General features: G+C 32.4%; 1 protein-coding gene across 28 annotated transcripts in view; it reads left to right on the top strand.

Annotated features, from left to right (window-relative positions):
* Positions 1–24,079, top strand: part of FNBP1 (formin binding protein 1) — a 190,783-nt gene that overhangs the window by 153,012 nt on the left and 13,692 nt on the right. For 8 of the 28 annotated variants that reach the window (XR_008915342.1, XM_056812538.1, XM_056812539.1 and 5 more), the window contains 5 exons: positions 4,686–4,883; positions 5,796–5,978; positions 12,749–12,763; positions 17,771–17,880; positions 21,354–21,486. Coding sequence is in view for 27 of the 28 variants with exons in the window: in XM_056812538.1 (XP_056668516.1) it covers positions 4,686–4,883; positions 5,796–5,978; positions 12,749–12,763; positions 17,771–17,880; positions 21,354–21,486 (639 nt within the window). In the remaining variant the exon portion in view is untranslated. The remainder of the gene's footprint in view (positions 1–4,685; positions 4,884–5,795; positions 5,979–12,748; positions 12,764–17,770; positions 17,881–21,353; positions 21,487–24,079) is intronic. The other 20 variants (XM_056812548.1, XM_056812540.1, XM_056812547.1 and 17 more) reach the window with 5 other exon arrangements.

Below are 24,079 nucleotides of genomic sequence, written 5' to 3'. Positions count from 1 at the left end.
TTCCAGAAGAGGAAATAAGATAAATAACCCATATTAGAAAAAGAAATCAAACAAGCCATTGTTGAAGTCTTTATAAAAAAAATCCCCATGGCCAGATGGATTCACAAGTGAATTTTACCAAATATTTAAAGACTAGTTCATTCCAATATTATATCAGCTATTTGGAAAAATAGGCAAAGATTTCCTTTTATGACAAAAATATAGTGCTTATACCTAAAAGAGGAAAGTGAAAACAGAGAAAGAAAACCAAAAACCAATTTCTCTAATGAATATTAATGCAAAAATTTTAAATAAAATAATAGCAAGGAGATTACAACAATTTATCACAAAGATCATCCACTATGACCAGGCATAATTTACTCCAGGAATGAAGGACTGGTTCAATATTAGGAAAACTGTTAGTATATTTAACCATGTCAATATCAAACTAGAAATTATGATTATCTCAATAGATGCAGAAAAAATTTTTTGACGAACTACATCACCAATTAAAAGCACTGAAAAGCACAGAAACAAATGGAGTTTTCTTTAAAATGAAAAGTTATATGTATCTAAAACCATCAGCTGGCATTATCTTTAATGGAGATAACCTAGATGCTTTCCTAAGAAGATCGGGGTTAAAGCAAGAATACCCATTATCACCAGTATTAATTCAATATCACACTAGAAATGCTAGCTATGGCAATAAGACAAGAAAAAGAAACTAAAGGAATTAGAATTGGCAATGAAGAAACAAAACAGCTCTGGGCAACATAAAATACCCCCCAGGAACTACATGAACACAATTACAAAATATTTCTCATACAAATAGAGTCAGATCTAAACAACTGAAAAAATATTAATTTCTCATGGGCAGGCTAAGCCAATGTAATAAAAATAATACTTCTACCCAAATTAATTTACTTATTTGGTGCCATACCAACCAAGCTATCAAAAATTATTTTATAGAGCTAAAAAAGTAACAAAATGCATCTGGAAGAACAAAAGTTCAAGGATATCAAGGGAATTAATGAGAAGAAATGTAAAGGAATGTGACCTAGCTGTTTCAGATCTCAAACTGTGTTATAGAGTGGTAATCATCAAAATAATCTGATATTGACTAAGAAATAGAGTGGTAGATCAGGTGGAATAGATTAGGGTTCACAATACATGGTAGTAAATGACCATAGTAGCCTAGTGTTTGATATACCAAAAACTTTTAGGACAAAAACTCATTACTTGACAAAAACTGCTGGGAAAACTAGAAAGCAGTGTCAGAAACCACCAGTGTCAGACCACCATGTCACACTGTATATACCAAGATAAGATCAAAATTTAGGCATAAGGGATACTACCATAAGCAAATTAGGAGAGCATGGAATAGTTTACCTATCAAATCTGTGAATAAGGAAAGAATGTATGACCAAACAAGAGATAGCAAGCATTATGAAATGTAAATTTAATCCTTTTGGTTACATCAAACTAAAAGGATTTTGCAGAAACAAAACCAATACAACCAAGATTAGAAGGAAAGCAGAAAGGTGGTTAAAACTTTTCCACAAGAAGTATCTCTGAAAAAGAAATCTTTTATCAAATATGTAGAGAATTTACTGAAATGTATAAGAATATAAGTTATTCCCCAGTTAATAAATGGTCAAAGGACATGAACAGGTAGTTTTCAGATAAAGACATCTAAGCTACCTATAGTCAAAAGAAATAATTCTCTAAATCACTATCAATTAAGCAAATTAAGACAATTCTGAGGTACCACCTCACACCTATCAGGTTGGCTAATATAATAGAGAAGGAAAATGATAATCTGAAAACTGGGACACTCAACAACTGTTGGTGAAGTTGTGAACTGATTCTGGAGAACAATTTGGAATTATGCCCAAAGGGTTCTCAAATTGTGCATATCCTTTGATCCAGCAATACCATTACTGAGTCTATACTCCAAAGAAACCAAAATAAGATGGATAGATAGAGAGATAGATTGTGTGTGTGTGTGTGTGTGTGTGTGTGTGTGTGTGTGTGTGTGTGTGTGTGTGTGTGTGTGTGTGTAGCAGCTCTTTTTGTGGTGGCAAAGAATTGGAAATAGAATGGATGGTCATCACTTGCATAATGGCTGATTATATTTAAGATGGAGAGCAGGTAAAAAGCCAGGAGAGGTGCTATCTCTTTTGATAAAATTTTTATCAAAAAATTTTTAGATAAAATCCAGTTTGGAATAAATGCTTCACTTAGTTTGATTACTTTCAGTTGGTTTTACTGAAAGCATTTTTAGGACATCCAGTTATCAGCGATGAATATATTAATTTTTTTTGTTGTTCTATGGAGAGAACGTGAAAATAAATTCTACTGATCCCCAATCTTGGCTCAGCCCAAATTTCCCATCAGCCTGTACAAAGAGCTTTGGGTATATGAAATCAGGTTAATTTAAAGTGTGAATACCTTCTTTAATCTTTGTATTATTAAATTTGCCTCATTACCAGTAAAAGACTTTACTATATAATATGATAGGGTCAGTCCTTTAATATTTGTGGTATTATGATAAATGTTAATTGGTTAGTAAATAATACCCATAAAGGGGCAAACAACTGGTGGTAGGCAAATTTTATTTTGTGAAGTTATAAAAAATTCCATAGTTTATACTGAAATTGTATTCATGATGGCTTATCTTATAAAGAACCACTAATAATATGTATTTAAGTTGGATTTAATAAGATTTTCTATATTGAGGAGGCAGTAGAAAAGGAATAATAGAGGGAGGCAATAGAAAGAGCATTAGACTTGGCATTGTTGGATGTAGGTTTGAATTCTACTCCTGAGACTTACTACATGACCTTGGGCAAATCACTTATTATCCTTAAACCTCAGTCTCCTCAACTGTAAAATAAGACATTTGGGCCACCTAATTTTTAAGGTCCCTTCTAAGTCTTAATCTATGGTCCTTGTAGTTGTCAAGTTTTCTGCAAGCAAGAAAATTCTTGTACTGATTTTGTGTTATATAGTTAAAGTCAGCTAACATTACTTTTTGAAGATATAAAATATTTTTAAACATTTAATTCTGTATATATTTTCTGAATGCACACAAAATAAAAAATTTTAAGTGGAATATCCCCATTATGCCTGACTTTTTCCATAGGTAACTCATTTCCATATTTTCCATATACTTTGTACTACATCTACTCTTCAAAATAAATCTTTTATTTTTCATAATTAAATTGGCCAGATGTGTTGCAATTAAATCAAATTTTTCTTTTTTTTCCTGGAGTCATATAGTCTATCGCTTTTCTATCTCTGCTCTCTGGGTTTATTTGCTCTAATCTTTGCTACTATCTCTCTTAAAAATATGTATTTTAACATATGTTTGTAAGAGGAGGTTTTTTTGTTTGTTTTATCAATGACAGGGAGGTTGGAGACACAGAAGGAATATTTTTATTGACTGAAAAAATAAAATTTAATTTTAAAAGTAGAGTTGTATAGTCAATAAGTCGGTGTTATCCTGCATAACTTATTAATCCTAAGGCTAAGTATAGAACATAACAGACCCTTATTACTGGAATTTCCAAAGTAAAATTATTAAAATTAAATTTTTTTCTATTTTTGTTTTTAAGTGATATTATTTCAGATTGATATAATATCCCAAAGGGTTGAATAAATACTTAAAATTTTATTTAAAATCTAAAATTATATTAGGAATAATTTGTTCCAATTTACAGTTGTTTTCCTCAGTTGGTCTTGCTAAAATAAATATACTTTGTTCTGTTAATAACAGAAGGTTAGGGTTTAAAAAAAGGAAAAAATATATATACATATATGATTGTTTAAAAACAACAGTTCTTCATTTTGTTCTAGAATCTATTTACATTGCTATTAAGCAACCTAACATCAATACAGGCAAATCAAGCCACATATATTATCTTTGCATCTGCAGTTTTGGCAGTATTTCTCTCTCATCTGATCATGTAGTACTTTGTATTCTTTTATACTTCCATAAGTGTTCTAATTTATATTTTTCTGTATAAATTTCTTATTATGTTTACTAGATTATGGACTTCTGAGTGGTGACATAAGCTTTTTGCTTTATAAGTTTCTCTGCATTAGATGTATTGCTTTGAATAGTTTTTTGTTTGTTTTTTAATTTTTTTTTTTATTAAAACCCTTACCTCCCATCATGGAGTCAATACTCTGTGTTGGCTCCAAGGCAGAAGAGTGGTAAGGGCTAGGCAATGGGGATTAAGTGACTTGCCCAAGGTCACACAGCTGGGAAGTGTCTGAGGTCACATTTGAACCCAGGACCTCCCATCTCTAAACCTGGCTCTCAATCCACTGAGCCACCCAGCTGCCCCCTGAACTAGTTTGAAAGAAGGAATAAGACATCATTCTTTGAAGAAATTTGGTAGTAGTTGTACATATTCAGCATATCTTTTAAATTAATTAGTCCTTAGCAACATTCTTTTTCCATCTATAAAATGATGATGAAAAAGTGCCATTTTGTACAATATCCTGCACATAAAGTCAATCAGTGTAATAGCTCACATTGACATATAGCCCTGTAAGATTTACAGAGAACTTTTTAGATATTTGATGTTGTTTGACTACTTTAGACTAATTATCCTAATACAATGAAGCTTTGTAATTCATTGTATACCTCTCTGAATGTAAATTTGTGTGTGTGTGTGTGTGTGTGTGTGTCATTTCAGGATTCACAATTGGTAATAGAAGCCTACAAATCAGGGTTTGAGCCTCCTGGAGACATTGAATTTGAAGATTATACACAGCCAATGAAACGTACGATATCTGAAACTAGTCTTTCGAATTCCAGAGGGGACAGTAAAACAGAGCTCAAATTTGGTAGCAAATCCAAGGGGAAATTATGGCCATTCATCAAAAAAAATAAGGTACTGCTGGTTTGAACTTTGGGGCTTTCAGTGACACTTTGTTTTCAACTAAGAGTTTTAAAATGTTAAATTTCAGTATAAAAAATGGACATATTGTTTTATAACTTTCTAGTGATCTTTAAAAAGAAAATTTCTAAATTGTGTTGCTTTTATTTATTGTGGTTGGTTATGTCTTTGCCATGGCCATTTGTTTATAACTCAGATGCCATAAGGTATTTACATTGTGTCATGCATACTAACAAACTGATTCCTGTGGACAGCTTTACATCACTTTCTTATATTTCTAAAATCTTGAACCTTTAGTTAACTTAGTTTGGGAAAGGAATTCTGAAAAAGATATCCACAATAGTTTTACTGAACCCTTATCATTCATTAACCCACTTTTGAACTCATGTTAACTTGTGTCTGTGAAAACTTTTTTTAGTTTTGACACTGGGACACAACTGCATGGCAGTCTTAACCTGGGGTTATAAAATATGATCAAGGCAATGTTTCCGTTTTATCCTTAGGATAGTCTACCTAAATTCATATTTCCTACATGATTGAATAATTTTGATTGCTCAGATAAATCTTCCATTGATTTGTGTAAGTTCAGGTAGCTGAACACTATTTCTTTTTTGACTTATCCATAGAACCAGTAAAAAATAATTTAATGAACTGCAGTTTGCATGTGAAAGTCTGCATGAGCTTTTTATCAAATATTTCTTGCTATTCTTTTGTTGCATTACTTACTAAACCTTCACTTTTTACCATCTTCTTTTAACACATTTACATGTTTTCTTTTGGACCATGGCATAAATATTTAATTATTTGTGTTTTAATTGCTTTGTACTTCAATTTGATGCTTATTTTTGTTTTGTGTCTTCTTGTTTCTGGTTTTTACTCTTTCACTGCTCCATCTCTTATACGTAGCTTATGTCCCTTTTAACATCTCCCCATCAGCCCCCCCCTCCTCCCCCTGCCTCTGCCTCACCCTCTGCTGTTCCCAACGGCCCCCAGTCTCCCAAGCAGCAAAAGGAGCCCCTCTCCCATCGCTTCAACGAGTTCATGACCTCCAAACCCAAAATCCACTGCTTCAGGAGTCTAAAACGTGGGGTAAGTATTGCTCTGGATAGCTGTCTGTCTTGCGCTTGTTGCATCCTATTCTCTGTAACAAGTTTTATTTGTGAATGACTTGTGTTTTGCTATATCCTCAAGGAAGACAGAAAGAAGAATCTATGATCAATTGTGATCAAGAATTTCAAAATGAAATCAAAGAATATGTATTATATGTAATACCAGTATATGGAAGAATGATTTTCCCACTTTTTTCCTAAAGTCTATGACTTTAGTGTTTGACCTTGATCTTTTAAAAATAGGTATATTTAGAAGCAGTTGGCATCATCACTGATATAAAATACAAAGGTAGAATGTCTCAACAGAATAGGAAAATAACTGTTTAATTCATTCTGGATACATATTCATTTTCCTTTCACTTTATACTTTATTAAGCATCTTCTTTGTTTAAATCATATTTAGAACCAATTATTGTCATTTATAGCCCAGGATCTTATGAAATTACTATAAATCATCATGGAGCAAATAACTACTTATGAAAATGTATTAAGGACTAATTATTTGAAAAGGATGCAGGGTTCATTCTCTTTTAACCCTTACCTTCTCTCTTAGAAGCTTTGAAGCAATACTGGTTCCAAGGGAAAAGAGTGGTCAGGGTGAGGCAATGGGAGTCAAATGACTTGCCCAGGATCACACAGCTAGCAACGGTCCAAGAACAGATTTGAACCCAGGACCTCCTCTTTCTAGGCCTGACTCTCAGTTCACTGAGCTAACTAGCTATCCCCAGGGCTCATCTTTAAAAGGGAAAGGACCTGCCCTGAAATATATGATCAAGAGAATTTCACATTAGAATATCCTAAGAATCAAATCATAGTTCCTGTAGCATAACTGCATGAAGTTATGTGACATGGCTAATATCCAGGCTGATGTAATATGGTTTGCCCCAAAGATGGATATTAATCCTGTCCTTCAATATGAATGAACTATTTCAATTCCTGAGGGAAGATGGACTTTAATTCTTTCCTCATAATTAGACACAACTGTTTCCAGAAAGAAAATTAACATCACCAGGGAATCATTCATTGTGAATAGATATTTCACCTATTTAGAAACACTGGATTGAGACAGAGAGTAATACATTCTTTAATGCTTATGTTAGCTGTTTTTCTAGTAAAGGATTAAAACAATCACATCTTTATATATAGAGAATCTTTCATCTGAAAATCTCAAAATACTTTTTCCCTATTGTCTAGTGAAAGGTACTATCATGGACAATGTGGAAATAAGGGAGCAAAATAACTTGTCATTTAACATAACACAATAATTAAGAATTCAAAATTTAATAATTTTTCCTGAGATGTCAAGAAAACAATTTAAGATGTGGAATATGACTCTAAAGCATGTGGTTACATTTTGTTCCATAGTTAACAATTGTTAAAGGCAACAGTGCACTGGTTTATGTTTTTTTGTCTTCTACCTTTCCTCACTGTCAGTTGTTTCCCACCCTATCTGTTTTCACAGAAATGCAAACATCCCATCATAATGCTTTTTTTCAGATTGCTACGTTTTGATGTTTACTGTGCCCTCAGTTTAGATAAAATAAAACTTTTTAAAAATGAAAACTAATACCTTCATATTATTATTTTAGATTTCATTTTAATAACATCACATTATATTTTTATGCTTTCATACCATTTGTTAAATTATACAACACACTACCTTTCCTCCATGAGACTCCCACAATCCATTGGATTTAAATGCATTTGGTTTTTGAGATGGTATCTAGAAAATATAATTATCAAAATCAAACATAACTTTATTTAAAAAAAAGAGGAGTCTAATTTACTTTGCTCTCATAATTTTAAGAAAGGCAACATTTTAATAACTCTAATCTTACTAAAAGTTATTGGGGGGGAAAACTCCAATATAGTTTCATTATTTATTTGACAAAATTTAGCAATCTTTTTTTATGGCCTGAATAACACATCTTTCAAATCAAAATTGATTCTTTTTACTCAGTTAATGTGTTTTTCATTTAGTTCAGTTTTGATTATCTTTTGATTTCCTTGTCTTTCGGAGGAAGCAATACATTGAAAGATACATGTGAGAAAAGAAAAGTTAGTAGGTCTCATTTGTTTTTGAAATACATAATAGGGATTATAATTATTTTGAAGATCATTCATATCTTCACATTAGATCAAATCACCTTAAGAGAATTATAAATTCACATGTCAAATTTCAAGTACATATTTCTGAGAATTATAAAGTTTTAGAACTGGAAGGAATTACACAGATCATTCTAATCTGAACACTTCATTTTAGAGATCTGTTAGTCCATGCACTCATTTTACATCAAGGTCCAGAGAGATGAGATTGTTTTTGCTAAGGTCACAGATCTTATGGCAGATAGAGACCAAACAAAGCCTCATTATCCTGACCTCTAATCTAGTGATCTTACATTATATACTGTATTATTTTTACCATTACAACATAAATGTCTTGGCAAACATTTGTAGAACAATTGCTTTCCTACCTAAATATTTAAATAAGCAAAAGCAGGAAGTCTTCTATTTTTCTTTTGTTAGTTATATATTTGTGTTTTGGTTTTAAGTGGAAACTGTTAATACTATCATAATTAAGTTTATTTCATTGACCATATTTTGTGAATCTGACCAACTTTCTCTGAACACATAGATTAATACTTTAAAACCTTTCTTTGGTGTATCCCCTGAACATTAGCCAATTTTACTTCATCTTTATGCAAAAGACTAAATCTAAGTAAAACTACATAGAATATTTTCTTTTGCTCTCATTTTTATGAGAATACATTTTTCTTTTCACCAGTTATAAATTAGGAATCATTTTTCTGGTTGGACTAAATGAGGGTTTTTTTGTACCTTAAAATTCTCTATTAAAAATCTTCATTGTTGATCTTAATATTTGAAAGATATTTATCAAATGCTGTCAAATGTAAATATATTGCCTTTTTTCCTTGCTATAGAACCAAGTAAATGAGGTATCCAGTTGAATTCCACTTGTCCCCTTTTAACAAATGTATATTTTCTCTTGCTGATTCATCGGCAGACTCAGTCTTTCTCTTTTCACAAAGAACTTATGAAGAGGACTATAGGGAAACCTACCTATGCCTTTGAGGCTAGGGAATATGTTGTAAGTTTACATGTGATGATTGCACAGCCACTAACCCCATTTACCAAGCAACTACTGGGGAATCCAAAATCTATTTTGGAAATAACTTTATTAACAACTTTACAACATGAAATGGCAGCAGAGGTCACTTGGAGGGTCTTTGCATTTGAGAATAGAAATGAAAAATAAAGTAAGTTATTCTACAACTACAAAAAAATGGCCCTTTTGTAGATGACCTCACCAAAAGTGCTTAACCACCTCAGTTCCCTCTAGTTCCTTTTTTTTTCTTTTCAGTTCCAGTTTTAATGGATTAAAACTATCTTGCAAAAGAATCCACTGTGGGTACTTGGACTTGCTCTGATTATGTATGTCTCTTTTACTTTTAACTTACCTGCTGAATTTCATAGAACCAGAGCATCATTACTGTAGAATGGCAAAGACCCTCACCATGCTGTAAACTCAGTGCTCTTCTTGGCTTATTTTTTATGGCACATTCAACACAAAATCATGTTCTAAATATATCCAAAATAATAGCTTTTGAGAAATTATTGGGGAAAAAAGCTTCCTGAAGCATGAAGAAGTCAATGGCATATCAAAATTTGAAATTTCATTTTAAAGTTTGGTTTACTTCTATCCCCTGTTTTTGTATATGAGGTTAGTGTCTATGACTGTCCAATAACACATGGATCACTGGCTTCATGTTCCCTCATGTGTTATTGATGCTTTGTGGCTCCCAAGGCTCTTCTTTGTTGCCTGCTAGGTTAGTGCACTGTCTTCTACAGGCAGTTTTCTGTTCTCCCTTCTTCTGGGCTTGTAAATAATAAAACTTTAGAATATTCTCTTAGCAAGCAAGAGTAGTTTTCTAACAGTGAATCAAGTCATTAGTAAGTCCACCATTTCAAACTAACAATAAATTTCTGTTTGTTTAAAAAAATTATACATTTATTAGATGTTAGCTTATAAAGTATTTATAAAGAGTATTTACATTTCCTAGCAGAAAACCCAGAATTTGCCTTTAAATTAAAGCATTTCATTATCTCTGTTGAATTTTAAAATGGTTGTTTTGTTTACTTTTTAAAGTTATCTTAAAATACTTAAATTACACATTACTATAATTAGTTGTTTTTAAAATGTATTAAATGTTTTACATTTCTATTGTCCTTTCATTTACTAAGTAGACAGAAAAAGGCCTACTTTGATTATTAATGCCTTGAATTAGCAACGTTTTTATATAGACTGTAGCGCATGTAGCATACTTTTGTGTATTACATACTGCTTTGTAGGTTAATATTTAGGGATTTTTATGCTGTGCAACATAAGTATTGTCTGAATGTACAAAGAATTCAACTTGTATTGACTATATCTATGCTAAAGTTCACAGGAATGCTAAAACAATTCATTTCAGCTCCCTAAATCAGAACTATCATAGCTCCCTTTTCTCTAGTTATTTTTATGTTTATTTTCTTTTCCTTTTTTTTTTAACTTTCTGTCTTTGTAACAATTCTTAAGACAGAAGGGCAAAGGGTGGCAAATAGGGTTAAGTGACTTACCCAGGGTCACATATCTGGGAAGTGTGTCTGAATCCTGATTTGAAACTATATCTTCCTGACTACAGGCCTGGTACTCTATCTACTGTGCCATCTAGTTATTCCCATCTTTCAAAAGTGCTATTTCTCTTCCTCCTTTTGAAAAACCTTTCTTCTATAATATGAAAGTAGTCTTTTATTTACTAGCATGTTGCATTTTTAAAATTTTAACTGGAGAATAATTTAATGTGGGGTGTTTTCTCTTGTTCGATTTCATAAAAGCAACTATTTTCATGCATTTTATATTTCTTATGTGTCGTTCAGAAATGTCATTTGATTTGTTTTTTCCAGCTATTTTTGTATCTTCATAAAAATGAAATGTTAAAGCAGAAAGGTTTCATTATCTAGTTCCTTGAAGAATTAGATGTTTTATTTGGGTCCAATCAAGATAAATTCAGAAAAATTTATAGTCATTTTGTAAAGAAGCATTCAATTTTTCATAACAAAATGAACCTAAATTTAAAAATCTGAACTGTGAAAAATGGCCTACAGTAAACAATGTATAGTCCTTGTAGATTTTCAGCTTGTTAGGAAGGTAAAGAAGTATTAGTGCTTTGTGACTTCTGGTAATAGTTTTTGCCTTTTGAGATTCTTGCTACATTTGGATATCTACTCTAACTTCTTTAATTTCTGTCATTTTAAATTAAGCAATTTTTCTACATGTCAGTTTTTGTTTTATGTTTTTTTTTCAAATAATGTAAATAATAGGTTTTTCTTCCAAGTTAAAAATACTGCCTTCCTACCCAAGATGTTCTTTCTTTCATATATTAGTGAATTACACAAGCACATTTTTCCTTTTCAAGTTTTGAAGTTTCTTTCTGATTTTTTTTTTTTGGTTCTTTTATTGGATGCTGTCCTTAATTTTAAACAACTACGATGGAGTCTCAGCCAAGGCTGCTAGGTAAGGGTATACACTGTGGCAGTGGGTATTACTAAGTAATTGGCTTTCAGAGCTGAAACAAGAAATTGTTCAAAGGAAAATCTCTTGTATATGCACAATTCCTGTCACTTATATGAACTATACTTACAGCAGCATCCTTCAGTGATTTATTAAATGTTGGTATTTTTAACAATTCTGAAGATTGTTCTCCTGAAGGGAGGCTACTCATTGGGAAAAAGTGATATGGAAACCCAGATAGGAAAGGAAGATGATGTTTGCTTCTAACATAATAATCCAAGACTCCTTGCTCAAAGAGATAATGTTGAACTATAAATGGAGGATTATAGAAATAAGGAATACACATTTATATAGTCAAATATGTGCCAGGCACTGTAATTTTTTTTAAATATTATTTGATCTTTATAACAACTCCAAGACACAGGTGTTGTTAACCTCATGTTATAGTTATAGAAATTGAAGTAAATAGAGGTTCAATAACTTTCCCATGATCATCATTTAATATCTTAGGCTAGACTTGAAGTCAATCTTCCTGACTCTAGGCTCAGTACTGTATCCACTGTACCACCAGCTGCCTCATTGGAAATCTTATACATGTTTCTGAGAAACTCTCAAACAATTGAAGGCTATATACTTTGGTGTCTTTAAGAAACATTCATAGAGTAAATTTCCATCCTACTTCATTTTTCTTTCAATTTAACTAGAAGATTTTTTATCCTTGCCTGTCTCTGGTGAAAAATGTGCCATGCTCAAAATTAGTTTCTTTTGAGTCATGGATGATAAAACTTTTTTTAGTCTGGGTTGGACTTTACTTGGAAAATTTAGTGAATATATGACAGTCCAATTATTATCATTGAGAAATATTTAATATTATCCTGCATAATGATCATGAGTCACATTGTACTGATATTTAAAAATAAAAAAAATTACAAGAACAAATTTCATTTTTCTTCCAGTTTCACTTGCTCTAGCAGCATAGTAGCTAATGGAAATTTTGATAAGAGTTGGCCCCTCTTGTGAACTTTTGCACAGATTTGCTATAAATCATTTTCACAGCCCGACAGGTGAATGTATGTATTATGTTATAGTAGCAGTAGAGTTGACAAAGTTCCTCTTCTACTGATATGCTCTTGTTTTTTCTCTTTTTTTTCCTGTATTCCTTCAATTTTTACATGAAGCTTTCTCTCAAGCTGGTAAGCACAATTAAACAATGCATGTCCTATATGTAATCACAGTTTCCTTTTATGTTTCATATGTGTGCTATACCACTTGCACTATCCCTGTGAAATTAACTATTTGAATTGTGGTTTGTATGGTTTTGTTCTTGTTTCCTTATTAAACAACTTTGGGTACACAAGTCTAGGATTGAATAGAAATTACTGTAATTCATTCACTTAAGATTAATTCCATTTAGGGGGCAGCTGGGTGGCTCAGTGGATTGAGAACCAGGCCTAGAGATGGGAGGTCCTAGGTTAAAATCTGGCCTCAGAATTTCCCAGCTGTGTGACCCTGGGCAAGTCACTTGACCCCCATTGCCTAGCCCTTACCACTCTTCTGCCTTGGAACCAATACACAGTATTCATTCCAAGACAGAAGGTAAGGGTTTAAAAAAACAACTCATTTAAAATTTTTCTATCTTAATTAAATCTGACCAATTGTTTATATAAACTTTATATATGTACATGTATGTGTCTATGCACATACAAACACTCAAACTTTTAAATTTTCTATACAGTTTATGTCAACCTAATGGATTAAAAATAAAATGTTTTAAATCACTGGTATTTTGACTTTCCAGCCTGCTTCTTTAATAGACAGAGGTGGAAGGCAGAAGTTAGGAAAGTAAATGGGGCATTTAGAATACAGGAGTCAAATTATTGGTATCACCAAGATTTAATGGAGAAGCCCAATGATGTAACTTGTCTTTGATGGATGTCATGGGGTCACAAAGTTATTTTTTTTGTTCAAATTTTGTGTTCAGAATTAACTTAATCATCATATATTTATTAAAGAAAAATAAGCCTGTAACAAAAATAAACATACTTATAAAAGAAGGTAACAATAGCATGTCTGTGATGTATGACTGTTAGCTTAAAATAACTGACAATAATTAATAAAGATAATTTAAGAAACAGATTATACTTAAAAATCAGAATGTGGCTTATGGTGTGGGCTTTGCACTTAGAGCACTATATTTCAAGGCTCTGTTTTTTTTTTTTTTACAACTTGTTTTTATGTTCTGAGACAACTGATCAATCTTTAAAAAAATAATTCCTGAGCCCATGAAAGGTTTGGAAAATCTTCTTTGCTTAAGGCCTCTATGGGGAATAAATATATTTATAAGCTTAAACTTTAAAATATCTAGTTAATTAGCAAAATTAATTTGGGATAAATAGGCCAATTGAGTCGGAGTCTCTAGATTACCTGGCATTATCTTAGAAAGTTCTTTGATCCTTAGGTCTAGTCCTAGACATCTTTTTGCTGCTTAAACTTAAATCCCTAAACAAAAAATCTATTTTTCATGAAGTGAAACAGTTTGTGGAATAATAAAAGTTTTGAAGATCAAATTAATTCTTTCCCTCCCTTTATAATAGTAGTAAACTTTATATATATGTCTGTATGTATGCATATTTCTTCAAAACTCAGCAACTCTGTGCTCCTCTTTTTTTGTTTTGTTTTGTTTTGTTTCTAGCCTAAGCTATGATACTGGCTACAAACATTGATTTTATTATTAAAATTTTGTTTCTTTTATGCCATGAAACTATGTATTTTTAAATGATGTTATGAAGACAGGCTTCATACCATACATCTCAAGAAGTAAACCCACCTTTTGCACAGGTTCCTTTTACTACTGGACACCAACATGTTCCCTTTTTCAATTATACTATATTTAAGTCATGTCCCAGGAATTGCTTTCTACTTTGACATGCAAATATAATTCCTACTATAGTTCTAAACAGGATGATAAAAGCTTTCTTGTTATACTTAGAAACAAAGATCTTTGTTAAAACCAACTCTAAGCTCAAATTGGAATTTTTTTAATTATAATTTTTTAAATCATTTCTACTAATGTTAGTACCCATTCTTAAAACAAAACAAAGCAAAACAGAACCAAAAAATTTCACCCAAATTCCTTATTTTCCATCTTACAATCAATACTATGTATTGGTTCCAAGGCAGAAGAGCTGCCTTAGTAAGGTAAGGGGTAAGCAATGGAGAATGACTTGCCCAGGGTCGTATAGCTAGGAAGTACTGGAGGCCAGCTTTGAACACAGGACTTCCCATTTCTAAGTCTGGCTCTTAATTCACTAAACCACCTAGCTGCCTCCACCAGTTATTTCTTAATTCCAAAGGCATAACAAAATCACTTTAGGATATCTCACCTACTCAGAAAACAATTTAAAATTCCTTCATGGTCAAATAAACCACAACTAGTAGAGTCAAGAAAAAGTAGCTGGGTAGCTCAGTGGATTGAGAGCCAGGCCCAAAGACAATTATTAATTATTGCAATTATTAATAATATGGAAATAGGTCTTGATCAATGACATGTAAAACCCAGTGGAGGGGGCAGCTGGGTAGCTCAGTGGATTGAGATCCAGGTCTAAAGATGGGAGGTCTCAGCTCAAATCTGGGCTCAGACACTTCCTAGCTGTGTGACCCTGGGCAAGTCACTTAACCCCCATTGCCTAGCCCTTACCACTCTTCTCCCTTGGAACCAATATCCAGTATTGATTCCAAGATGGAAGGTTAAGGGTTTAAAGAAAAAAAAAAAGAAAAAGTAACTGAGAAACTATGTAGTTCTTCCCCTTTTCTCGGATGTGGCCTTCATTAGTTAATTAGGCAAGTATATTTCATTTGCTTTAAAAAATTTTAACCCAAGCAATTTATCAGTATCATTTTCTTTACAGATAAACAATAATTATGACATGAGATTATATGTTTATCATAATATCTTTAAATATCAGATGTTTTATTTAGAACTCCCAATATAACTGTACCATCTAGTTCATGGTATTAAGTCAGAGGTTGTTGGGGTAAAGAGCACCTTAAGGATCTCTTCCAGTTCCCTCATCTTGCATATGAAAATGGCAAAGCCTGAGGGAGGTGGAATGACCTAGGCCAATGCTTGGGTCTTGGGACACCCACTCCAACCACCTCTTTCACATTGGATTGCCTCATGAACTAAGGCATCTTAATAGTTTTAGAAATATTGATTGAAAATTGTAGAAAATATTAGAATGTTAAAATATCTAAAGAAAATCAGTCCATAAATCTAGTCTATTCATTTACACTTAGGCATTGTGGAAAGAGTGATGAATTTGGAGGTACCTAGGTAAAGATTTTGGTTTTGCCACTTGGGCAATTAGGGATTAGAGGAAAGGATTTTGACCTTTCTGACATCTTTTTTTCATCTGTAAAATTAGGGGGTTAGACTAGATGGCTTTACAAGGTACCTTCCAGTTCAAGCTGTATGACACCATGAAAGAATATTTATGACTTTCAATTCTTTTGTTTAGGGTGTATGAGAAGGAGAAATAATGGAAAAGAAGTAGAATAAATATACCTAATCCCTTAGACTTATCAATCAATATAATATTAAGTTTACTTATAAGTATTATCAGAATATATGTGTTTAGCCTTATGAATTACATTGTCACTAGTACCCTTAATAATAATGGTAATAATTTTTGTTTCCTTTATTCTTATATTTCAATTATTGAAGGAATTGGTGATACACAAGAGATTTCTGCCCACTCAACTATACATATGCCTTTTACAAAAGCCATTTGTCAAAGTTAATTGAGTAAAAGTTAGTCTCCAGTGCATGGGAGGAGAGTATAGTCTTTGAAAACTCTGCCAGAGCTCAAATGAAAAGATCCCTGCATGGTCTTTGTAAGAAAATATTTGCTGAATCACGTACTCCTAAGCAAAGGAGACTGGCATTTTAACACAATCAGCCTAGGAACTTGAAGTCACAAGTACTCTTTTAAGCTCCTTGGCAAAGTGAACTTGGTTTTCAAATTACATTATCAGAGTTCCCTCTCTTTATCCACTCCCAAACCAGCCCTACTCCTTTTTTTTTTGTTTTGTTTTGTTTTAAGAATTGAGATTTTAAACAAAATCTCCTTTATACTGTCTCTGACTTATCCAGGTCAGTTGAATGCATTTCTCCTACTCTTTCTCTGTGAAGTTACCACAACCTAGTCACAGTTTTCTGAGAAGTAAGGGATATGCTCGAAGTCAGAAAGACTCTAACTTACTCTTCATATTCTTTACTTTTAAATAGCATGTGCACAAGAAAGCTAGCAACTGTTTTTGAAAGACTCAAGACTACCAATATATTTCTTCAGCTAGAATAAGAAACAGCTGGGGTTTGATATTAAAAACTGGGATATTGATCTTGAAGCAATGGAAAGCACACAGTATGAACTTTGACACTACCGTAAAGGTAATGAGAAAAGAGTCCCAGAGCATTAAGTACAGATATAGTTTTTATGGCACATAGAACTAGGTTGTATTTATCTATCATCTTATGAAATTCCTTGGGCCCAGGTTGACACTCATAATTTTTATTAACTGAACTGGACTTATTTTTGAGATGTGATGAACCCCATGAGGATCTGGCTCTACATTATTATAGAAGTTTATGCAACCGTTTAGCTTTAACCCTTCAAAAAGAAATAGAAAGGATTACATCAGTTAGGACAAAATGATATTTATAACTGTATTCCATATGTGAAAGATTTTGTAAAGGAAGGAGACTGGCACATAGCTTATGCAAAAATCTATATATCTCTCTTTAAATAGTGTCTCAAGAGACATTGGCAGCAGTAGTTTTGTGGTAGACTAAGATCTCTACTTCAGTGAGTTTTCAAGTGATTATTATCAATGTGAGTACAATTTATTCTTTCACTTCCTGGAATATATGTATTTTTCTGTAGCAGTGTAGTCATTCTTTTCAAAGCACCCTTGGCTAGCACTAAAACAGAAAAGGAAATGGTTGCTGAACTATCCATAAGTTGCATGCATTGATTATTTGTTAACAAGGTGGAAAGGAATCTTTCTTGTATAAACCATGCTCTGAATTAGTTTGGAGTTGTTGGAGTTTTTTTCCCTTCCCTTATTTATTAAGTCTTTTTTTCTAGGTATACCCTTGGAGTCCTTCAACTGTGATCTCATTTACATTTTCCTGTTTGTAGGGTGCAGGACCAGAGGACTTCAGCAACCTTCCACCAGAACAAAGAAGAAAAAAGCTGCAGCAGAAAGTTGATGAATTAAATAAAGAAATCCAAAAGGAGATGGATCAAAGGTAAAATAGATCAAAGACTTCCCATTAAAGAATACAGGTTTCATTTCAATAACCAGGATGAAAATGTTTAAAATAGCTTTGAAAGCATCAGTTTTTGGAAAAGAGTACTTTTCATGTCAGTGCCTTTGTTTTCTCTTTGTAGCCCCAGCCCCTAAACATAGTGTCTTGTATAATATGGTAGTGTCAGATAATTTTAGGCTTGCAACTTTAAATCTAGATTTAAATGGTCACCAAATAAAATTCCCAAGTCAGTCTGGAAATTTATGGTAATTTAATTAATATAGAGAGGAGGAATTTAAGGAGAAGGAGGAAAGAAGATATTAAGTTCATCTTTTGTGAGTTACTTGACCTTTTTGTGATTAATTTAACCTTTATAGTTAATTAACACCTTTTTGTATTAGATCTAAAATTAGACTTAACTTAAAGTTGTAGCTTCACTATAAGGTGAGAACTAAGTACCTTCATTGTTCAATCAGGAGTTTACAAAATGGTCTAAGTAGGGTGGAGTAGTTTTTAAAGTTCACAGTAGATGCTTAATAAATGTTTGTTGAATTAAATGAAAAAAAGGGCATGCATGCATTATAGTAGAAGGTAGAAGACATAGCTAAGTCCATCAAACTCCTCTATTCCAGATTTATCCAGTATATTTTTTTCTGAACTTTGATAAAAAAAAATCTACATAATTAACAATAAGCTTAGTTTAATAAATTTATAGAGTAGAATTTGTTTAAATCTATCTGGGAAGGAAATTGAATGACTTTTTTTATTCTGATCCTGGAAGCATGACCACTCTTTGAGTATGAGGAGGAATCAGCCTACATATGTACATTAATGGAAATTAATTTTACTCTTTTCATTTTCATAGGGTTTTGATGGCATATAGACAAGCTGTTATAATGTAAATTATAGACTTTCCTATAAGGCAAACAACCCAACTGTTCCATGTATAGAAAGTTTTGATAATATCATAGTAGCAACAGCTTTGGGGAATCACTAATTTCTTATTTTTTAGGAACTCCTTATTTTCTGTAAGTCTTTAGTTTTGACTTTTGGGGAGGACACACAGGGATTCAGTGTGGGTGCAAATACCCTAATTAAAATTATAAGAAATAAATTTTTATTCTTCAAAAGGGACAGATTTCATTAGCTTCAGTTTTACTTCAAGCTGCTTTCCTCATACTTCCTGGAACAGATAGCACCACTTGCTTTTGTTCTTTTGTGTTTTTATGAGATAATATTTAATCATCTGATTGAAAAACAGCACTATCAATTGGCCTTTTCTCAGTGTCTCAGTTCTCATCTGTGTGGAGATTCATTCACTTCTGCTAAGGATTTGCAGAAGAATTTGAACAATTTAGTGTAATACTTATTTGTAGTAGGCAAAATGAGACTATCTCCTATTACTAGGACAAGAGTTACTTAAATACTTTAACTGTGGTCTTTGAGTGTATGGTTAAAATATGAGGATTATTTTACTCTCTTTTAGAATAATTTTTATAGAACAGATCATTTGTAGACTTTTTAAAATGTTATAATGAAAAGCAAACATATTTAAAATTATATCTGATTCAAAAAATTTACCTGCTTTGCAGTGAGCAGTTTAGTATAATTCAGGCTTATAATTAGCAGAATGATTATCTTATTTAGTTTCAAATTGAGGCAGTACGAGAGAGAAAGAAAGGTTATAATATGGGTTTGGGGTTATTACTTTTATTTGTACTTGATCATAATAGAACTGTATAATGGGCTCATTAGAGTATGATAAGTTAGAACAGTTAGGACTGTTACAATATTTCAATGTAGCACTCACATAGATAACAAATTGGGCTTTCTGTCTGCTTACTTGCTTTCTCAACTTTCTTTCACACTATACAAAGAAGGGTACAAAATTATAATCAATATATGGGAACCTTAGAATTAAACTACTTGTAACTGAGCCATAGAACTTGTTATCCTTTTGAGCTATATAATCAGGATAATCAAGGAAAGTTGGTCCTAAAACTTTTTTATTTACTTCTTAGTAAAAATTGGCTTTATCTCCTTTAGTGCACTCATTTGAAGTGGGTTTTGGGAAATGATAACTCTTCTTAAAGTACTTTTTAGATAAAAACAGCTATGTAGATATGTAATAATATATATGTATATACCTATGTATACTTTCTTAATGGCTACTTTGTTAATAGCAATCTTTTTAAAAAATATTTTACTTTCCCAGTTACATATATAACAATTTTCAACATGCTTTCCATAATTATGAGATCCAAACTGTCTCCCTCCTCCCTTCCTGCCTCCTTCCTAGGGATGGTAAGCAATTTGATCTGGATTATACATATATTATCATGTAAAACACATTTCCAAACTGGTCATTGTTGCTAGAGAATACTCATATAAAACCAAAACCCCTAAATAAAAACACAAACTAAAGTGAAAAATAGTATACATTGATTTGCATACCAATTTCAACCATTCTTTCTCTGGAGGTGGGTAGCATTCTTTGTCCTAAGTCCTTCAGAATTGTCCTGGATCATTGTCTTGCTGTGAATAGCTGAGTCTTTCACAGTTGATCATCATATAGTATTGCTGTTACTGTTTACAGTGTTCTCCTGGTTATGATTTTACTCTGTTCATGTTCATGTAGGTCTTTCCAGCTTTTTCTGAAATAGTCCTGCTCATCATTTCTTACAGCGTAGTAGTATTCCATCACAATCTTAAATGATAATTTTTTCAGCCATCCTTCATTTGATAGACATACCCTCAATTTCCAATTCTTTGCCAATATTTTTGTACAAGTAGGTCCTTTCCCCTTTTAATAGTTATCTTTAGACCCAGAAATAACAGCCCAAAAACACAACTGATGGCCCTGTCAGGAGAATTCTTTACTTCTGAACTACTATAGGCTCTATTCAAAATCATTATATTGGAAAGTTATATGATCTAATAATATATAGGTTTAATTAAAACTTTCTTTTGCTAGCCAGCCACCAACACTAATTGTCTGGATTCAGTTTCATTCTTAACAATTTGAATGGTATAAAACATTTTCCAAAGCATTTAATTCTGCTTCTGCCTAAAATGAATGGCACCCAAGATGCCAGTTGAAGTTTTGTTACCTACTTGTAATGTACATTTTTTATTATTTTGAGTTTCCCCCAATTTGGAATTTTAATACCAAGGCATAAAAATGCAAATTTGACTTGCAGTTGATAATTTCCTTAAAATTTTCTTTTTGAGATGGAAAATGCCTTCCATCCTTTTGTACTGTATTCTTGGAAAAGACTAATAAAGATGGTATGTAGGAATATATATTCCTTTAAATTTTTCATTTTGAGACAGAAACTGCTTTCCATTCTCTTGTATTGTATTCTTAGAAAAAAACTCATAAAGATGGTAGGTAGAAATATATTGTGTATGTATGTATGTATATATTTGAGCTGCTACCTTAACTTCTGATGATATATGTTTATTACTTATAGAGATGCCATAACAAAAATGAAAGATGTCTACATAAAGAATCCACAAATGGGAGACCCAGGCAGTTTGGATCACAAGTTGACAGAAGTTGGGCAAAATATTGAAAAACTTCGCCTAGAGGTCCAGAAATTTGAGGTATGGAGGGAAATGAGGGAGAAAATGTGATTGAAGCAGGAATTTGGAATTCTTGTTATGGGAAGCAGCTTGACGTTATTAAGCTTCTTTTATCATAAATGGCACAATTGATTAAAATAACATTGATATGTTTTGTCCTTCTAAGTTGGGTAATTAAACTAGATGATTTCAGATTTTCTTCCAACTCTAGTATCATATTATCTTAATTGAGTCAAAGCTAGATGAAAAATAGCATTCATAATAAAATTCATTGGACATAGATTAAGTTTAAACAGATCCTGTTTTAATTAAATCACTTTTAAGGTACTCTTTAGTAGCAGCATTTGGAAATGCTGCTATTTACATATAGATTTTATATTTGTTTTTGTTTTTAATTCTTAAATCAGTAGAAATAAAATGAATATTTTCTTGTACCTAGTTGGAAATAAAAAGAGGATTCAGCTTGCTTTTCCTTTTTAAATATATAATAAATTCATCATGTTAACTTTCAAAATAGTACTACTTCCTGCATGCTTTTTGGCTTTCCTCCTGTTCATTTCCTGTACACTTAAAAAAAAAAAGTTTCAACAACCTTCATTTCTTGCTTTTGGGGGTTGACTCTTTCCCTAATCCCTCTCTCCATATAATCTCCTACTATTGCAAAAAGAAAAACAAGTTTTAACAAACATATAGTCAAGCAAAACAAATTCTATAATAAGATGTTAAAAGCTCCAATTTTCTATTTCATACTTGAAGAAAAATTGTCCTTTTTTATCTTTTATATGTTCATAACAAGGAACATATTCAGATAATCTTTGCTAAATACTTTTGAACCTTCTTCTAAGGAAATTAAAAATATAATTTTAAAAAGTAATTAAAAGGTATATTCATCCTATAAGAAGCACCAATGGAAAATGTGATTTATGAACTTCTACAAAAAAATGGAGGATGTAATACAGGGAATATTATTAAACTATCATAAGAGACAAACAGAAGTAATATTTAAAATTTATCTTTTATTTATATATGTGTGTGTGTGTGTGTGGTTAAGGAAAGTCTTTTTATTGACTAAAAAATGGAGAATGGCGAAAAATGTTAACTGTCTACTTCATACACGATTATTCATAGTCTTTCTAGTACTACAAAATGTAACAGTATTAATTTTTTCTGCATCCTATATACTCTTCTCTGACTTCCCCTTACATTTAAAATATTGATGAAAAGTAAATTAGATGAGCACAGAATATTATACATGTCAGACCTTTGGGAAGGGAAAGATTTTAAAACCAAGCAAGACTTAGAAAGAGTCACAAAATGTAAAATAAATAATTTTGACTACATCAAATTAAAAAGTTTTTGTACAAACAAAACCAATGTAACTAAAATCAGAAGGGTAGCAACAAATTGGGAAACAATCTTCATAAAAAGCTCTGACAAAGGTTTAATTACTCAAATTTACAAAGAGCTAAATCAATTGTACAAAAAATCAAGCCATTCTCCAATTGATAAATGGGCAAGGGACATGAACAGGCAGTTCTCAGCCAAAGAAATCAAAACTATTAATAAGCACATGAAAAAGTGTTCTACATCTCTTATAATCAGAGAGATGCAAATCAAAACAACTCTGAGGTATCACCTCACACCTAGCAGATTGGCTAACATAACAGCTATGGAAAGTAATGAATGCTGGAGGGGATGTGGCAAAGTTGGGACACTAATTCATTGCTGGTGGAGTTGTGAATTGATCCAACCATTCTGGAGGGCAATTTGGAACTATGCCCAAAGGGCGATAAAATACTGTCTGCCCTTTGATCCAGCCATAGCACTACTGGGCTTGTACCCCAAAGAGATAATAAGGAAAAAGACTTGTACAAGAATATTCATAGCTGCACTCTTTGTGATGGCCAAAAATTGGAAAATGAGGGGATGCCCTTCAATTGGGGAATGGCTGAACAAATTGTGGTATATGTTGGTGATGGAATACTATTGTGCTAAAAGGAATAATAAAGTGGAGGAATTCCATAGAGACTGGAACAACCTCCAGGAAGTGATGCAGAGCGAAAGGAGCAGAACCAGGAAAACATTGTACACAGAGACTGCTACATTGTGGTACAATCGAAGGTAATGGACTTCTCCATTAGTGGCGATGCAATGTCCCTGAACAATCTCCAGGGATCTAAAAAACACTATCCACAAGCAGAGGATAAACTGTGGGAGTAAAAACACTGATCAAAAGCAACTGCTTGAATACAGGGGTGGAGGGCATATGACTGAGGAGAGACTCTAAATGAACACTCTAATGCAAATACCAACAACATGGAAATGGGTTTGAATCAAGAACACATGTGATACCCAATGGAATCGCGCATGGGCTATGGGAGAGGTGGTGGGAGGGGGGAGGGAAGAAAAGAAAATGATCTTTGTTTCCAATGAATAGTGTTTGGAAATGACCAAATAAAAATTTAAAAAGGAAAAAAGAAAAAATAAAAATAAAATAAAATAAAATATTGATGACAGTAACTTTTTCCACTTTTGGTTTCCTGAATTCAGCTGGAAAAAAAAATCCCCAAATGTTGCAGTTTTGGGATTCTTTAAAAATGAAACATGAGGGGCA

Source organism: Monodelphis domestica, chromosome 1 (genome assembly GCF_027887165.1).
Source record: "Monodelphis domestica isolate mMonDom1 chromosome 1, mMonDom1.pri, whole genome shotgun sequence".
Lineage (NCBI taxonomy): Eukaryota > Metazoa > Chordata > Mammalia > Didelphimorphia > Didelphidae > Monodelphis > Monodelphis domestica.
Note: the sequence above shows the minus strand (reverse complement) of the source record. Positions and strands in the feature narration are given on the sequence as shown.